Here is an 18998-nt window from a genome sequence, read left to right as displayed (position 1 = left end):
TTGAAAGAGAAAGCTCTCATTGCAAGCGCTTGTCTCAGTGAAAAAGACTGAAGAATAGATATATCAAAAACACACATAGGTGCTTTTTAATTTAACCGTTGAATACCATCTTTATTCATTTTCTTTTTTTTTATTCATTATAAATCTTACATAATACAGTGAATAACAACCAATGCTATTCAATTAAGTTATAGAATCTTTTGATAAAAAATAGAAATTACAAAAATTACAGTAATATCTCCTCGCCGTTTTTTAAAGTGCATCAGAACAAAGAGGCCTCTCAACAGGAGGATAAACAAGTCAATATTGTACCGAGTTCCTTGTTGAGTTCAGTTCGGACTGTACAGTAAGATCACTTAGCGAAGGGGTGACAGTAATCAAAACATTTAGACAAAACTACTTTTTTTCAAAAGATTGAAACTGTTTCCCCAAATATAATTTATTTCAAAGCACACTTGAACGGACTAGGCAGAGTAATGTCAGTTGGTTGTGTTTTACTGACCGATTTGCTCCCATTTCACTGCTGTTCTATGTATATGAGGAGTTACTGTAAGACGGGTGGTCGTAAGGTGTCCTATTGCCTGCAAAGGACACACATGGGTGTAAAAAGGAGGTAGGATTTATTCTGCTATTGGGTAAAACACATAAGATAAATTGTCCCCGATGCTCCCAATGCAGTGTCCTCTCACTTATGTAGAACGGAAGCACTCAGAACCACATACAAACTTCATAAAAGTTGAATTTTAACACTCTTCATGAAGACCCACACTGTTTATATCAGACTGAAATTCATGAAAGCATAAACAGTGTTAAAAGGGTTTTTATAAGCCATTATAAGCACTTCGTCATCACCTCCACATTGGCGAAGCTGCAGTAGCCCGCGTCATTTTGGGACCAGGAATCCTTGAAACTGTAGGGATTTTAGAGCTCGGAGGAGAGGTGCTTGTTGTCTTGGCAGTTTTATTTTGGACGGCAGAATTGACAGCCGTGCGTATGGTCTTGGCCGTGACGGATGACGGGCTGTGGGCGGTGCGAGGCTGATAGGGCGCCTGAGTCTCAGAGTTTGGGGCGAGTCTTTTTGACACGCGGAGAGGGATTCCTCTGACGAAGGCCAGCTGGGTGATGCCGGAGACCTTCTCTGGTACGGATCTGTCTGAGGTCCTGCGGGTTAAGGTGGGCTTCCCTGTGGTCTGTGGCTCACTTATAGTCCTCTCCCGTGTGCTATTACTGCGCTTCACATCTGTCTGAACTGCTGCAGGCTGCGTGATGGGCGACGAGCGCATGGATATGCTGCGAGGACTAGACAGACGGCTGGGAGTGGATGTGTTCGCAGGGTTTGGGGCTCCATTTGAAGGCTCAGTTTTGGAGAGCACCCTGGGAATGCTTCTGCTATTGGAAGGTCCTGCACGTGACACAAGTCCCCTTTTGGCCCCTATTCCACTACGCAAGGGGATCTTCACGGTTCGAGTCTCCTCCTTTGATGTAGGAGACCCTGGAGTTGTCCCCGCTCGCAGGTCACCCTCCCGCTCTTTCCTCCACTTGGAGCAGAGGCTGGGTACGGGTCGTGGGAGTGGGGAGGTTGGGGTTGACATGGCATCATAGGATCGGAGGCCTTTCACCAGAGTGTGGCACTCCAGTGTTTCGCCCACGCGGGAGTACGGACATGCCGACTCCCTCTCAGTACTTGGCAAGTCAGAGTACTCCTGTCGCTGTGATTGGCTGGACTCCGGTAGACTCGAGGGCATCCAGTTTTCCTCCACAGGTGTGGAGGCCACTTCTGTTTTTGTGGGCTTTGTCAAACCTCCATCGGGCAAAGGCATCACAGGACGTGTTACAGTGGGCGTCTCTCTCGCCTGAGGTTGGGACTGGATACTCTCCGAAGCACTTACAAATGATTGCAATTGACTCTCAGATCTCTGGTACCTTAACGATCCAGTCCTGGTGTCACTGTGAGAAAGTATTCCACTAGTATGAAGAGAGTGAGATGCTGACTCATTCACACGAGAGCCATTAGATTTACTCTGAACTGGCTGAGTCTTTTCTGTACCTGGCATGCCAAACATCTGCCTTTGAGTGGGGGTCTGGTTTTTAACACAAAGGACAGGTTTATTGGAGGGTCTAGCAGCAGAGTTTGTACAAGATTCAGTGGTCATCGAAACCACGTGCTCTTCTAAAATCTCTGCTTCTTTTTCAAGTCTGGTTGTCTTCGTTTGGCCTTGCAGCACATACGAAATGCTGTCAGTCCCTTGCTGCTTGACTGTGAAGCCACGTCCGTGCCGAGAGGGTCCAAACATGGCGGCGTGCGAGCCCTGAACGTCATCTGTGTTCTCGTTTTTTGCTCGGCTGTACCGATACCTGCTCCCTTGACCCAAAACAGGTTCTTGGTCAAAGGGGGAGCATGTGACGCCAGTCTCTGGGGAACTACAAAGCACAGCGGTGGTCTCGTGGTCGGAGGAGCTGTTGGAGTGACAACTGGTCGACGTGGGGCTGCTGCCAAGCTCGGGGAAGCTCTCGAGCATGGCGTCGTTGTGGAGGTGATGGGAGTGTCTGCGGGACTCAGAGCTTCTCAGGCTGCGACGACTCCAAGTGTAGCTCAAGTTCTTCTCCAGCAGTTTCTCCAGCTCTCCTTGGTTCTCCTGAGGCCGAGGCTCTCTGGCGAGGCTGAGGCTCGGGTCCAGCCCGGTACAAACAGCCAGGGAACGACGCTTTTCCACCATCTCACGTTGACGCTCCAGACGTTTCTGCTCCTTCAGTTCCCGCTCCGCATTCTCCTGTAGAAAAGGGAAAGAGTTAAATCTATACTGTTTTTGACAATATACAAGTTTTTATCAACCAGTATTTTCTTCATCTAACCTGCACAGCTCTTTGGAAGCGGAGGCAAAACGAATGGAAGACCCTGCACGCCTCCTCTAGTTTGAAGGTGCTGTCATCTTCACAGAAGAATTCCACCAGAGCCTGGCTAGACATCCTCATGCCCTCCACCTCATCCTCTGCCTCCTTCAGACGCTCCTCAGCCACCTGCACAGAGTTTACGCGGTCATCTTTGGAATCAAGACATTAGACAACATTTCTTTTAATATAAGCACTAGGTTTCATACTTCAAGGAAAAGTTTAGTGTGCTGCTGAATCTCTGCCTCAGTCTGGGTGTTTGCTTTGAGGGCCACCACCCTGCTTTTTAACTTGGATAAGTCCTCCAGCACCGACTCCTCACTCAACCTGCAGAGAGAGAGAGAGGACATATAATACGCAAATAGAATAAGGACGGGAGAAAAATGGCTCTGCAACATATCGTAATAGTGGTCTCGGAACCAACAACTGTTAATAAATAGATACATTATTCAAAGTGTCCTGGAATTCAGTACTTTAAAAGTGACTCTATGCTCCCAAAACAAGATTGCAGTGGCATGGAGGAAATTATTTACAGAATAAGGATGGTCATTCCTTTGCACCTTGCAGATAAACCCAGCAGAGTTTAAATATTGGCAACATTATCAATGTTGTCATGACCCACTTTCTCTCAGGTGGGCACCTTATTCTGATACAAGAATGCAATAGATTTACGTTATGTTTGTTTTGTTGGGGTGTACTGATTCCCTCAGACACGTTCACTGTAGAATCTGAGTTCTGGGAAGAGACTGACCTGGAGGCGGAGCCAACATGGCCTATTTGGCTGGGAAATAAAAGTAAACTCTGGTCCTTTTTCACAGCTTCCTGTGGAGACAAACACAAATGATTATCCAGCTATTGTTTCAAAAGAAGCAACACGTCATTTGTTAATGTGGACACATTAATGTGCTTGGTGGAAAAGGCTTGAGGCGCTACTGTTCTCAAAAACAATTATTTCTTGCAAAAACTGTGCTAAAAGGAAATTCCCCCAAATGTTTTCAACCAGAAATATTCACACCTTTTTTACTGTAAAGCTTTTCACAAATACCTTTGCACACAATGTACATCCTTTTTATTTGGAATAGTGTTCACATTTGCTAAAAAGGAGGTATCGGCACATACAGTATAGTTCCAATACCTCTCTGATTGGATACTACATGCCACATTCTCTTTTCAGATCTTACCATTGCAACGAAATGCAGCAGATTCATCCCCGGCTTGTTGGCTTTGGTGTCAGCCAGTTTGAGCAGCGATGAAATTCGGAAACCAGCAGCGTTCCCCGCATATCCACCCTGAGAGGCCACATACAAGGTCAGAATAACACACACACACACAATATGACAACTTTAAACAAACAATGATACAAAACCCAGGTGCACAGTCAGAGTGACGCCCCTGAACACACACCCAGACCCAGACCTGCATTGTACACAGACAAAAAAGGGCTGAGTCTGCTTTGTCTGGCTTAAGTTAAAAAATTATAATGAAGCGCTCACAGCGTTCATGTAGTTCCCTGCTTTCAGCACCAAACGAAGGATGGAGTGTAATTCAGGACAGCTCAGCAGTTCTGGGAGAGAAGACAGAGATTCAATATTGTGCCTAAAGGTTGAGGCATAATGAGGATGAACAGAGGATGGCAGCTGGCATCAAGGCCTGAAGATGAGTCAGCAACTTTGTTTTGAAGAACTGACGCTAAAGCTGATTGGTTCTGCCTCCAACTTTTACCACTCAAGACTAATTCTAAATAGGAGCATTTAAGAGGGACTATGGTCTTTATAGTGGTGGTGTACACAACTCCCTGCTGTTAACTTTACCTCTGGCCGCCTCCCTCAGACATGTGGCTGCCACACACAGAGAGGTCACAGCGGGGTCAAACTCTTGTTGCAGGATCATGGCATCCAGACGAAGCCGAAAACTAATGGAAGAGAAAAGACAGGGACGGACGGATAGATGGATGGATAAAAGGACAGGGGTGAGTGATGATGGCGACAAAAAGGCACTCATGCTCAATCATCAGGTAAACAAGCACACATCATCACAAAGTAAAGCATGTATGTATATATATATATACACTTATATATATATATATATATATATATATATATATATATATATTTCTGGTCACATCCAATCTAGGACTAAGGGTGTACCTGGGGACTTCTACCAAAAGCAGCAGGAAAAGATCAGGCTCTCCAAGCCACCTCCGCTCCCCACTGAACCTCTTCAGGCGGGACTCCTTAAAGAGAGAACAGATGTTAAGTCAAAACAAAAAAAAAGCAGCTTCAAATGTAAAAAAAATAATTTAAAAAACATGTCGTTAACAGTCAATTCCAATATCTTTCAGCGGAAAGAAAGGCCACATCATACAACATGGTGCAATGGCACACTTTTGATCATCCTAACCAGAGCCAGCTGACGAGTAAGAGAAGTGGTGGGGAAGGGAAAGGGAAAGGGAAAGGGGGTTATCACTGGTGTATTTGTATGCAAAAAAAGGCACTTTACCTCCTCATTGTCAGGCAACAATTTGCAGAGCTCTGTGAGCTTCTCTGCTCCATAACGGCCCCCAGCACCGTGCCTGATATCCTCAACTATCTCCTTAGCTGGCCTGTTGAAAAATTACAACGGACATGTTTTTGGCACGACATCATTGTTAACGTGCGATAGGGATTTCAGCCTGAAAACTCATGTTATGAGCAGTATCTGCTCTTTGTTTGGCCTTGATCACACAGTGTTTTGGCTTATCCCAGTCTTATCAGTCGAAGGGTTGGGGAGAGAGGGTAGGTCGACGCCACACTGGCGACACAAAGTGGCATATCCACTGGGCAAATACAAGGCAGACATGCAGGGAACATGTCTGAAAGGCCCTTGGGATGTCAAGGTGAAAGAGCAGCAACAGAACTGACTGTTTGACCTCTGACTTACTTCCTCTGAGTGACACATCTGTCCAGCAGATTTCCCTGATTCTTTCCCCTCCCCCTCATCTTACGGCCCATCACAGATGCTCATACTCCATAATGCTAGTGTGCGGCTTACTCTCCTCATTCATAGCTCAACGTTCACGTCCATATTCATTCAATTCTTTGACACAAACACTTAAATAGATTTCCTGATAGATCTAGATAAATTATTCAAATAAGAACTCCTTTTCAAAACTGTAAGGAAAAAGCCTATAAACTGAACTATCCCATAATAAAAAGTGACGACTACAATACAAAACCGTATTTTGTTCAAACTACACTCACAATTCAGCAGCAGCTCTGTCTGTGTTTCGAACAGCGTGCAAATAAGCTCCCAACAAGACAAATGTTTGTGTGCACAAGAAGCTCTTTTCACATAATGGCTTTCGCTACAAGTCTTGACAAATCTGGACAAAAGAAGAACCGCTCTTCCGTTGGGTCTCTGCGAGGCGTGACACGATGGCAACGCAGCACGTCTTTTCCATGTCTTTGTATCATTATTGCGGCCTGCAAACGTTGCAGACATCTTGGATTTCCAAATTGTAAACGTTAATTCCTACATGTGAGTGTGCTTACCCACCACCCTCCTACAAGTCCCCGGGTCCTGCTGCTCAGTGTGCATCCTCCCCTGCACCTGTCCCCTGCAATATAAATGTGGCCCCTCTCTGACGCCAGACATCCTGAGACTTCACACTTCTGACTCACACACATACCATCTTTGATTTATGGCCACACACTCAAGTGACGTGGCTGTTCTGAAAATGGTGGTATATTTCATTCTTTCATCTCTAGTTAGGAAAAGGAAGCTTACATCTTAAACTGGCGTAGAAATATGCCCATGTTCATACTGCGTTTGGAGTCCAACAGGGAAATCTGTAAAAAGGCAAATTGCACAATTAAAGGACAGAAAAGTGCAAGAAATCTCCCTGTCTTCATGAAGAGCTGAAAAATATCACCGCCATCCTCATGATCTGACCTCTTCTGAGCTGTCCTGTGGGGACCTGCAGCGCAGCAGAGCAGACCGGCGTCTCAGGGTGCTGGTTCTGTCCTGAGGCTTACTGTCCTTCTGACCAAACAGCTCATCCAGAGAATGGAGGTCGATGGGGAACTCGTCCTCGCCCGGAGCCGCCCCGTTCCACACACTCTTCCTCCCCTCCACCTTCTCTTTGGGGATGCGCTCCCAGTTCAGCTTCCTCAGCCGGCTCCGACGGGCGCTGTCGGACCGGCTGAAAGGCGAGGAGGACCCAGGCGGTGGTGGCAACGGAGGGGGTGGAGGGGGAGGCGGAGGCGGAGGCGGAGGTGTCGGAGGTGTTTGAGGAGGCGGTGGAGGGGCGACCAGCAGCGGACGCGACTCCATGGCTGTCACTCCCACAGTGTCAGGGGCATCGGCGGGGAGGGCAGGCTGTGTTCCATGAAAGGCACGAGATTCCTTGATGGCCACCGTCAGGTTGATGAGCATAGAGGCTGTATGGGTTTAAGAGGGAGGGGAGATAGTCTCTGCTCAGTCAGTCAGCGACGCCTTTTCCAGTGAGTTCAGCGGTTCATCAATAGTTCCAGCCTATAGGAAACAGGACAACAATAAATCTTATCTCAGGCAGTATTGAACACAGGGAATCAGTGTTGTTCCACAGTCACGTAACAGCAAGACATCCACTGTAACTGAGGCTGATGACATCACCTGAGCTTGTCTGACACCTGGCCCTCACTTCTCCTTTCATTAGCATGACTCCAGTGCATTGACTGACCTAACAAGTGGTTGGAGCTAAACATGTAACTCCTCCTTCAACCTTTGGTGGAAGTTCAAGGTGTTTGGGGGAAAGTACGAGCTGAGCTAGATGAGCTCTGTAGGTTGTTTGAACATCTTGTCCCATCATGTTCAGCTACACCTCACTGCATGCAAATCACACTTCTGCCTTCTAATTAAATTGACACCACATGCAAGGTAATAATAACTTTATTTATATAGCACCTTTTAATTAAAAACAGAGTACTCCACAGAGAAGCAAAGCATATTTATACATAACGTCAATTACATTTAAGAAATACAGGAGGCAAAAAAGGCCTTGAAACACAAACACAGACAACCAAAAAGAACAAATGGAATAGAAAAAACAGAAAAGGACATAAAAGGACGACATCACTTAAGAGCAATTCTATAAAAATGGGTTTTAAGAAGTGATTTAAAAGAAGTTACTGATTCTGCGAGCCTTATCCCCTCAGGTAGGTTGTTTCAAAGTCGAGGGGTCCTGATGGCAAAAGCACGGTCACCCTTTACTTTAAGCTTCGAGCTTGGATCAAAGGCTGCGAGCTGGCTCATATGGGGCTAACATTTCAACAATGTTGCTTGGGGCCAGACCCAGCTTTAAAAGTGATCAGTAAAATCTTTAAATCAATTCTAAAACGAACAGGGAGCCAGTGGAGAGAATCCAGGACTGGAGTAATGTGATGTGGTCAGTTAAAGTCAGAAGCAGAGCTGCAGCATGCTAGACAAGTTGGAGGCGGGAGATGGATTTTTGGTTTACGCCGGAAAGGAGGGAGTTACAGTAGTCGAGTCGAGAGAAAATGAGTGCATGAATTACTTTTTCCAGGTCAGAGTGTGAGAGAGTATGTGTTTAATTTTTGAGATGATTCATAATTGAAGGAAGCAGGAATTGCACCATTTTTTAAATCTGTGATTCAAAGCTTAATTAAGGGTCAAACATTACAGCCAATTAGGTTTTAAATAAACAGACAGGGGACCAAGTTCACTCTCAATGAGACTGTTGTTTGGGGAATTGAATAACATCACTTCTGTTTTAGAGTTATTGAGCTGAAGAAAGTGTGCGCCATACAACAGTTAATGAGTCGTGGAAGACGAGTAATTACCTGGTGACCGAGTAGAATCTTTCTAAAAGGGATAAGAATAAAACCAGCCAAGTCTTTGATGCCAGCCCAGGTTTTGAGGCGACCGATGGCGTGATCTACGGTATGGTCTTATTTCCTTTACCTTATTAATAAAATCATTTTAAAAAAGTGTCACACATCTCTTGTGAGGATTCGTTAAAATGACAGGGGGAGGGGTTTATGACAGCGACCTTGGATAAAACTCTGGGGTTGGAGTGGTTATCTAGAGTTCTTGATTCTTTAACTGCCTTTTGATCATTTTTCCTTGCATCTTTCCAAATCTCATAAAATATGTGCAGACTTCCCTTTTCTTTCCTTTCTCCGTCCCTCTTGAGTTCTTGGGTGAATTCATTTAGCCATAGCTGTGGTGATCTATTTGACTTGTTGACTTTGTATGGGGAAAGTCTGACAGGTGTGATTACACCTGACAGGTGCTCAGTTAACCACAAAGATGAGAAATGGAGGGTCTGCAACTGTGACTTGTCCTCGTTATGGGTGTTTAACATCTAAAAACTGGTTGCACACACTCGCACAAGCAAGTTTTAAACCGGATTAGTGATGCAATTAGTGTGACTCAGAGGTTTTAGGTGTCTGGTTTAAGGAAAAGTCTTTCATCATGACATGGCTTAGCGTTTGGCCCAAAACACACCTCATCCTGTCTCGCGCTCGTAACATGAATCAGAACTTATGGGAAACTTTTGCGCGTGATTGCAATGCCGTTCCACCGAGCGCCGCACGAGCGCGCTGCTAAAGCCGCAGCCGGTGATCTCGCCCTGCATCATTTCATGAGATCTGCATCTTGACAAGCGGAAAAAATTAATCATTCATTCGATGAATCATGTTGACGAAGAGTTCAAAGGAAGTACACAAAGTTGCCGGGAAAGTGACTTTTCAATAAAAAAAAAAGACTGGGGGGGATTAACCCGTATATTAAATTAACTTGTAATTAAAGAATTTTCACGGCATTTCTTCTTTTTTTTTTTTTTTACAATATATTTAGTTTAAGCTTACAACACCGGTTCTCATAGCCCTGTTCATTTTAAGTGTATCTCATAATAAAAGTGATGCCTCAATTAAGACTTGACATACCATTGTTTAAGTAATTATCATGTCAGCCAATCAAGCTCTTTCACTTACCTGCAGATACGGCTGACGTTACTCTTCAGCGAGGTAACTCCACAAACTGCAACAAGAGCTCGCGGCCTAATTCTATGGAAGACTTCGATAAATGTACTCTTCAATCCCAGGTTTTCGTTTCCTGCGTCCCCTTTATCTCAGTGACTTGTGCCGCTCCACCCGCTGCAGTTCTCTTGTCTTTCTCAACTCGCAGGGAAACTTCCACACAGTCCAGCGGGGACGCGCAGACGCGCGCACCCGCTCGCTCATATGCCTCGTCGTATCCTCCCAGTTTTCCCATGAGCGAAATGTAGGGGTTTTCAGGTGGAAGCATGCTCGCTCTCAACTCCCTTTACTCCACTTTTAGACTTCGAAGAAGTTGTGATGGGACTGTATGTTTACAATGTTATTGTACATTTTAATATTATATTATACAAGTATATTAAATAAAATACACAATCGATACCAATTTAATTTCCTGTTTTTCTTTCATCTTTTGGAGGACTTGTTTTAATGGCAGTGATTTCTCATATAGTGCTGTGACAATAATGTAATCGAATGAGAGCTTGCTGTCAGTAGCTGTACTGACAACATGATATGTCTCTATTTCAGGCTAATCATCATCGTCGGCAGGACTCTGATCTGTAATTGGTGCAGAAGGCCTTGATCAGGCTAAGAGGAGTACGCTATTGAGAACCTGAGAGAGGGAGCAGATGGCTATCAGACATAGGAAATGATGTCTGCAGCTCCTCCCTGTACCGTGAGCGGGGCACAGGTGAAAGCCAAGAAGACTAGAAGACCCTCTAGGGTGCTGAAATAGTCCGGGTTCTGGGATGTAGACCCATAACACCAACCTTTCATCCAAGGTGCTGGAGCGCTCCTGGCCCATGTCACCTGGTGCACCCGAGTCCGGCTCAGGTAGCCCATTTCACAGGCCATGCTGACAGGCAGTCGTCATCACTTCTGGGTTCTGCAGTAATTAGGGGGTTACGACCCCAAAGATCTGTCTATTATTGTGCCTGTGCTGCAGGGCATGTCATAGTGTACCCATGCCAGAATAAACCTCTCTCAGGAAACTTCACTTTCTATTCAGTCACTTCTCTGAGTACAGTGCACTTCTCAGAATACAAGGAAATGCCACTGGTGAGAGACGGCAGCTTTGTAGTCCATAAAGGCTCCGAACAACCCTGCACAATTCCACATATTATGCCAGCTTTCATGCAACGCGGACGTTGATTAATGAATGGTAAGGAGTTAACTTGGCAACCCTCACTTGTTTCACCAAAACACTTACATCGCAAGGAGACAAAACAGTCTGTGATGTGTTTACAGGCCCACTCCCAGCTGGTACCCCCCTTTGCATAACAGTGAGCTTCAGAGCCTGCACTTCACTCAGCCCATTCTTTAGTCAATGAATGTGCATGAGGGTGCTCATGTGTAAGATTTGTGTGTGAACTTGTGTGAAGGGGGAATCCATCTTTTCAAGTCAAATTGCGCTGCGTAGAAGTACGTTGGTAATAAATAGCAGTTTTTCTTGATCGAGAATCTAAGCATGCGATTTGTTTAATGCCCCCGAGAAAACCTGCTACCTTTTCCTCTCAATGGAAAAAGAAGGTTTAACAGATGAGACCCCATCAGGAGCTCAGCGCTTAGTTTGGTGGAGTAGTTGCAGCCATGCATCAAGTGTTAGCCCTTCTTAATGTCGCTTTGAAGTCCAAGAGGGGTTACGTAAAGGTGAAGGCTATTAGCTCCCTCCACCCCTGACTTACACAAACATAATCAGAGCTGGACTCACACTGACAATAACACTCAACAATCACATTTGTTTGACGCTGTACTTTGGCTACGGGTATCAAATTCTACACGGTGGCCTCTACTGCAATTGGCTTTTCACACTGCAGAAAATGAATCCGGATGCAAAGAAATCAATACAATAGATTTTTTGCCCAGATGTCCCATTTATATAGCGTGTAAAAGTGGCTTTAAAACTGTCCCATGTGAAACTATCGATATAACTGAATGGGGGCTTAGTGTTACTGTAGTCTAGTCGGCCCCCTGGGTCTTGGTCATTTCCATGGTGGAGTAAATAGGTCAGTGTGACTGCGGCTCTGCGGGGGTATGAAACACAATGTGTGTGTATGTGTGTGTGAAAACAAAACGCATGCATATGTACACCTGGGTCTGATCCCAGACTGGGGCAGTAGCTCTGAGGAGAATCAAAATCTGCTTTCTCAGATCTCTCTTGGTTTCCCAGCTGCACTCAGATCAAGTGCAGTTATCCAGAACAGCATGACAAGGATCTCTGGCTTTGGTCAGACTGCCTGCCTGATAAGGAGAGACAGCAAGAGACAGACAACACAGACACACTCCCAGCGTCTTGCCCTCCTTTCCCCAAATTCTCTGGCACACAAACAACACATATGCACTCACACATGTCTGCTCCATACATGAGTGCTTTGAGTATATCCACTCCCACACATACATATGTTATACATGATAATAAAAGACACACACTGCTGCTGCACAATGTGACCTTAGGGGTTCACAGACAGGCCATTAGACCATGATACAAGCATTATGGAGACAGAAAGATGAAAGGGTTGTGAGTCAAATTGTGGAGAAAGGAAACCTATCTGTGAAAGCGTTCCCTTGTTGAGCGTTTCCTCTCTTGGTCAGGGAAGGGCTGTGTGTTGGGAAGTTTATTTTAGATTCTTTATTCCTGTCTTTTCTTTTAGGGCTTCCTTTTTTTCACTGAATTTCAACTGTGATTTTGAAACAGTATTGGCTCAAGCTCCTGCTTTATTATCGATTGAGAAAGGCATGGCTGAAATCTACACCTCTCTCGGTGTTTGTCCTAAGTGAGGCTTTGCCATGTTTGCCAAGATGTCTACTATGACACTTTTTTTGCATTGTGTGTGTGTGCGTGTGCGTGCATGTGTGTGTGTGTATGTGTGTGTGTGTGTGTGTGTGTGTGCTGTGTTTAAATTAAACTCAGCAGGGTGGCAGGGAGGCTGAGGAGCTTGTGGTCAGTTGGGGGTTGGGTCAACTGTGTTTGTCTTTGCACATCTGGCCACTAGAGCCGCTTCCGACTCCAATTAGGATTTCCTGAGACTCAATAAAGGGGATTATTGGCCTGCAAAAACACCAGCCCAGACTCTCCCACCCTGGGTCGCCTTCCTGCCCCAGCTGCTACGGTCATTACACTCGCCAGAACTACAGTCGCACTCCACTAGAGGCTCACAATGACACAGTGACATACAGAGACATAGACAAATCAGCCCTTTTCTTCTCCTCCTTTTCTTGAGTCTCTTTGTCTCCTCTCATATTTGATCCGTGCTCCATAAATGATGTCAATGAAGCACTGGAAACTAAATGTCTCCCTAACCGGCTGATGAGAGACCACAAGAGTCTGTATACCAAGCTGTGGTTGGGCACAAAGCCCTGCAGCAGAGTGCAGGGGAGCTGGGCTGCGCTGATAGGGGGTCCTGAGCGGCTGCTTGTGTGGCAAGAGTGATCACACAGTTAATATTCAAAGGGCCAGGTCTGTTGTAAAGAACCCACTAAATAGAGGTTGACAAAGCGCGTCGTACAAACAAAGGCTTCTCCCTAAGTAGGCTGTGTATATAGCACCAAGGGCAGTGAACGGATGGGGCTTTACTGGGGTGGTCATGTATGGAGTCTATAGTGAGTTATTAAAGCAGGGCCTCCTGCTCTTCCTCCCCCACCATCCAAACCACACATTCTTCATTCCATGCCACTCTGGCTTTAATGCATTTTCCTAAAAATATTGCCACAACACTAAACATCTTAGAGTGCCAAATGTATTGCATTTTGTTGCCTCAACTCAACATTTGCTCATTAAATATGAACTGCATTATTTATTGTAACTGTATTGCTTATAGCCTTTCAACGAGAGCATTCAGATGAACTGCAATATTTCCTTTGGGTTCCGTTTGAGTAGCGATTGTAACGTCTACGTGCTTCATATCGCGTAAACTCTTGCAAATTCCCTTCTACATCACCACAGACACGTTCAAGATGCACATACACACACCCACACACACATGGTTACTTCAACCATCTAAACCTAATTATTCTCCCCCTGCTTCTCGGTGCCAACCAGTGATGTCACCCACAAAGAGACAGTGGAACTGTTGGCTTGGTGCCTGAGGGCGCCCAGAGTTTTGGCTGGCCCTGGTGTTGGGGCTGCAGGGATTAACCAGCATGCTCTGCTGCTGCACCCACAGAACCTAACCTCCTCCTTTCTGCTATCTCTGTGGCTACGACGGACCTTCAACCAACACATTTAAGGCTGAAAGGAAAACACAGAGGAATTATGAGGGCCAGGCCCCAAGTGGACTCCCTCTTGGATTAACCTAGCTGCTACCCTCTTTCCATCATTTCCCCTGGCATTCACTGGGCTTGTGCTAGAACCCATTCATCCTCACTAAACTGTTGCATAACAATGCAGCCGACCTTTAGCTGCAGCACTGGAGCTGTTGGTAAAACAAGGCACCCTTGGGCCCCCAGAACTTCGAGCCTTTGGCTCGAGGGTTCGAGGAAGCTTTTGAGCCTGGAGTTGTGTGAGTGACTGGGCATTCGGGGCACACGTCATAGAGACAGAGCGCAGTGCATCATACTCTGAAAAACACGCCCACCAAAGGGAAAAACAATCAGTGCTGACGCCACAATATGCACCAAGGGGCTGAAAGCTAACAAAAACATCAGATTTCAGCATGTCAAAGGATTATTTTCGCACCATATGTCAACCAGGGGTGTACTATGATAACGAGAATGATGATGGGACAAGTTAGTTGTTACCAAGCTACTGTAGTTAACTGAGGCACACTCTTCTAATAAAGAAATTGCATACTGTCAAAATGCTTCATCTTAACTTACTTAACTCTTCCTCACTTTTTTTCAGTTCGGCAGTTTATAAAAAATGTTTCTGGGTTCTTCCTGTTGGTATAGTTCTGTTATTTGCTGGCAGACAGAATTGACAAGATTCGCTTTCCCCTTCGGTTTGGGCTGCCTCTATAGTGGTGATAGGAAATAATAAATGGCATGTAAACTGTGTGATAGCTTGAAGAAATAGCTTGGGAAATATACTTAGATCAATAAACTACCACTCTCATATCTGTCTAATTAATATGAAATTACAGCAATCAGCTGGTTAGCTTAATGGCTACAAACGTTTTTTTGTTGTTTTTGTTTTGTACATTAAACAAACAAGATCTAACATATTAAAGAGGTGCTGGTAGGCAGACTGTTTCCTCTTGATTCCCGTCTTTGAGCTAAGATAACATATTTAAAGAAATGTAAAGAAATGGGATTTTTATCGATCTTCTCATCTAACTCTAAAAGTGAATATGTGTATTTTCCCAACATTCCTTTAAGTATTAGTGAGAGTATGAACTGTTCTTGAACACAAAGGCCCACATCCACCTTAATCGTGACAGTATCAGGCATCGTTGGAGAAAACAGCAGTTATAGACGCATTTAAGACGATCTCAAAGCCGGTAATGGAGAGTGGCAGAATAAGGGAAAAATGGCTTAATGTGGGTCAGATAAAGGAGAAGACAGCATGGGGTTTATTCTGCGGTCTGGAAACCACGTGCAAACCCTCTCTCCCTTCCTTCCTCTCTCGCCGACACATGGAGATCTGGCTTGTTTGGCAGAAGCAGAAAAGAGAGGGAACAAAAGGATGAGTGACCAATGTAGAGTTGCGATGGCCAGCTGAGTTATTTGGTCAAAACCCAGTAAAATGGAAGGACGGGCTGTTGCTAGGCTGTGGTGTGAGAAAAAGAGAGCACTCTTGCTGAGCTCATTGAAGAGAACCATGCTTCTGTTTACTCACACAGATATACCACTTCAGAACCACTTCAATCACCGCCCATTACTATTACTACCTCCTATCACTTTCTTTGAGCCTTTATTAACCACTTTGCATGATGAACAGGATCTGAATTACTTACCAAGAGCCTGAGACGCAGCCTAAATAGTAGTGAATGATGGAAATAAACAATAAACATGGAAATTTACTATGCCATGCATATATGGAAAGGCACCGCATATCAGTGGTTCAGATTTTGAAAATGATAAATCAAAGGTCAAAATCCGGGTGTCAGTATAATGGCCTATCTGTCCTTGACAACCAAAGCACAACACACCAAAACAAACACAACTCATACTTAGAACAAATCACACCTATGTTTTGTGCAGGTAATTCTGACTGTAGTTGAGTGCCAACATAAATCACACGAGTAAACCCCATATGAATAACTAATAATCTGGCTCTGTAAGAACCGAGGACTGATGAAAGTATTTTAAGAAAGATTGGAAAAGGTTTGTGCATGACAATTTATTTTCTTCTTATTCACTCCCTGGGAAATCAGCTGGAAACCAACTAGATATATGTATTGATGGAAATACATGTGTTGGACATTTTGAAGACCTCCTAAAACCATAAATCCGATATTCACAAACACCATGTGCGTAAAATGAGTTTGAACTTCTTTCTCAAGCTCTATTTTTTCATTCTCACGACTATTTCTTTCACGTTCCATGTGAAGTGACCGAGTGCAACCATATGAATGTCAATATATAGATGGTTATAACATCTACTTCCTCATATAATAACCTTTGCAACACATTTGCCTTCTGACATGATTAGACAACCACAACGTAAAAACTAATCCTTTTCTTGCATAACGCATAGTTGGTTTTGGTATTTTCACTTTCAGCAATGGAGAAAAGCGAATCAAACTATTCGATTTAATTTCATCAATGGCTGATATCTATCAAGAAATAGGGGACAATCAGGTTTTTAGGTATTAGTTGTAAAATACTATACTGTGTACATGTGAGAAGTATCGCCCAGCACCCAGAAGCTAAGAGAAAAAGATCTAGACATTGCTGTTTAATCCTCACGCGCACACCACAGCAGCCTCTGGCTCTGTGTTGTGAAAACTCAGGATGGGCTCGAAAGGAAACAGGCTCAAAGGATTATCTTGGGCCGGCCTTAAAACGAAAACCAGAGGGATACTGGAGAAGCAGATAGAGTGTGATCCAAAGAAGTAGAAGGCAAACCAGAGAGAGAGAGAGCGAGAGAGAGAGAAAGAGACCCGTTAAAGATATGTGTGGTGTATCCCTAGAGGCCAATGTCTTGTTTGAAGAGTCCAGAGGTTAAGGTCAGAGGTCACAGGTCAGGCTCAGGGGTTATCAGCAACTGTTTGGGTTTAACTACAATTGTCTGAATAGATGAACACTCCTACAGTTAAATGGATTAACTCAGTGAAGGTATTCATGGATTAAAACCAGAGTGCAAGCCCACATCCACTCAAACACAGAGCATACACACTCACACATTGGTGTGCACTTATACTGTACATTGGCAGACACACTGGGAGTTGTGTGGCTTGTTGCTCTGGGTGTGGTTGAATGTGGATCTGGGGTGTGAGAGGAAGTCAGTGGGGAGCTGAGGTGTTGAACCCTGTCATCCTGTTGTTACTGATCACACCTGCCTGTTGTTCCCAGAGAGCGTAAAGAGCTGCTGCGTTTGTGTATTGCGACCAATGAAATTCAACAGAGAGGAACCACTTAATTATACCATAACTTAAATGGGGCATGGAAATAACGCATCTTGACTGACCCAAGTGATCGACAGAGTACACACAACCACGACAGACACAACAATCACCCCCTGGTACACACACAAATACACAAACACACACTTATGTGAATGGTAATGGCAGAGTTCTTGTTTAACGCCCCCTTCATTCGGCATGCTGGGGATGTACTAAAGGTGCATTCTCAATGGTCTTCCAACTGTGACCTGAGCAAGAGGTGTGGAGGAGGAGGAAGAGGAGGAGGAAGAAGAGAAGGAGGGAGGAAGGGGTGTTAAAAAAAGAGAGAGGCAATGTCTATAAAAACAAAAGGCGTAGGCTCAAATCTGTGTCCTCCACTGGTCTAATTCCAAGATACAGAATATTCAATTCGCTCATTTGTTTATTGTCTTGGTTTTCGTCATGAATCAAAGATGTTTATTCATATACTGACTACATTTGACTGAAGCTTGTTTTTTTGTATTTTCATGCACAGTAATGCTTGTCGATTGACAGAATTTGTCAAAACTGCTGTCACTTCACACCCACACAGCAGCTCTGTCCATGTAAGACATCAGTCTCAGCTTCGCCTTGGCGTCATCATTGTTTTGATTCTTGTTGCACAGGAGACCCCACAGTGAATTCTGTGTATCTCAGACTGATCTCAGTCAATTCCAGTGACCCGCAGAGGAGCCGCGTATGAAACACTGCAGTCGCAATGTCCAGCTCTCGCCGGTGCTGTGATCGAGCATAAACAGAGCATGCATGATTACTTCCATAGGACTCAATGACAATGTGGGCATCAAAGTAGAGAAGGGTGCCACTATGTGGCACATCAGAGCTGCAGGATCCAGGGGCACCGATCTGGGCACAGAGTGGGTCTTTCACCGGCCCTTTGAACCCTAACTGACATGGAAATCCCTTTGAAGTGCTGTTTGGTGAGGCCTTAACTCCAAAGCTGGTTTAACATGTTGAAATGGATCCTTTGTATTCCAACTCGATGACCACAGATGACCTAGTATTTTAGGCCATGTTTGTTTTTTACTGATCAAAGTAAAATCTATAGTGGAGAGGCATATACGAGGAATTGTAATGACATGTTGTCACCTCAACGTTAATTCTTAGCCTATTTCCCACCAGTGCAAAAATAGGGGAGGGCCACAAATTGTGCAGCTAGAGTGCTCCACAGGCATAATAACATAGTGCTCCCATAAAAATAGCAGATAAGCTATAAGGGTACTTATTACAGCTGACAGCAATGATAAAGTCTACGATGCAGAGTAGTGGTATATGGTCTAGCAGATTAAATAACCAAACCGTGACCATTTCCGACTGGACAAGCTGTCCAGTATTTTTTTATCCTCAGTACAAGACCACAAACATATTGTGAGGTGGTAACAATCAGGCACATTTCATGTATATGACTCCTGTATAACCATTCATCCATTTGTCCCTCTTCCACTCCCATTTCCCCAGGTGCACTGGGCAGGTCTTTGCCAAGCAATGTTAATTATGAGCTAGTTGGTTTCAGCATTGTGTCCCACACAAAGGG

At 44.7% G+C, this 18998-nt stretch overlaps 1 protein-coding gene across 1 annotated transcript; it reads right to left on the bottom strand.

Moving 5' to 3' along the window:
• Positions 1 to 250: 250 nt before the first annotated feature.
• Positions 251 to 10039, bottom strand: fhdc2 (FH2 domain containing 2). Its single transcript, XM_034543402.1, has 12 exons — positions 9864 to 10039; positions 6820 to 7401; positions 6655 to 6716; positions 5389 to 5491; positions 5037 to 5122; positions 4701 to 4801; positions 4383 to 4453; positions 4071 to 4178; positions 3641 to 3711; positions 3099 to 3216; positions 2854 to 3018; positions 251 to 2771 (listed from the first exon to the last, which is right to left on the bottom strand). Exons 2-12 carry the CDS (start codon positions 7300 to 7302, stop codon positions 849 to 851), a joined length of 3291 nt encoding a protein of 1096 aa, XP_034399293.1. The 5' UTR covers positions 7303 to 7401; positions 9864 to 10039; the 3' UTR covers positions 251 to 848.
• Between the last annotated feature and the right edge of the window lie 8959 nt (positions 10040 to 18998).

This window comes from Cyclopterus lumpus, chromosome 10 (assembly GCF_009769545.1).
Source record: "Cyclopterus lumpus isolate fCycLum1 chromosome 10, fCycLum1.pri, whole genome shotgun sequence".
Lineage (NCBI taxonomy): Eukaryota > Metazoa > Chordata > Actinopteri > Perciformes > Cyclopteridae > Cyclopterus > Cyclopterus lumpus.
Note: the sequence above shows the minus strand (reverse complement) of the source record. Positions and strands in the feature narration are given on the sequence as shown.

What these genes read in the sequence shown, in the direction of transcription:
- fhdc2 (XM_034543402.1), bottom strand. Translation starts at nt 7,302, where the DNA reads ATGCTCATCAACCTGACGGTGGCCATCAAGGAATCTCGTGCCTTTCAT. An exon ending in TGCTGCATTTCGTTGCAATG is followed by an intron (nt 3,712 to 4,070) that starts GTAAGATCTGAA and finishes TTGTCTCCACAG; the next exon opens with GAAGCTGTGAAAAAGGACCA. An exon ending in GCTTCCAAAGAGCTGTGCAG is followed by an intron (nt 2,772 to 2,853) that starts GTTAGATGAAGA and finishes CCTTTTCTACAG; the next exon opens with GAGAATGCGGAGCGGGAACT.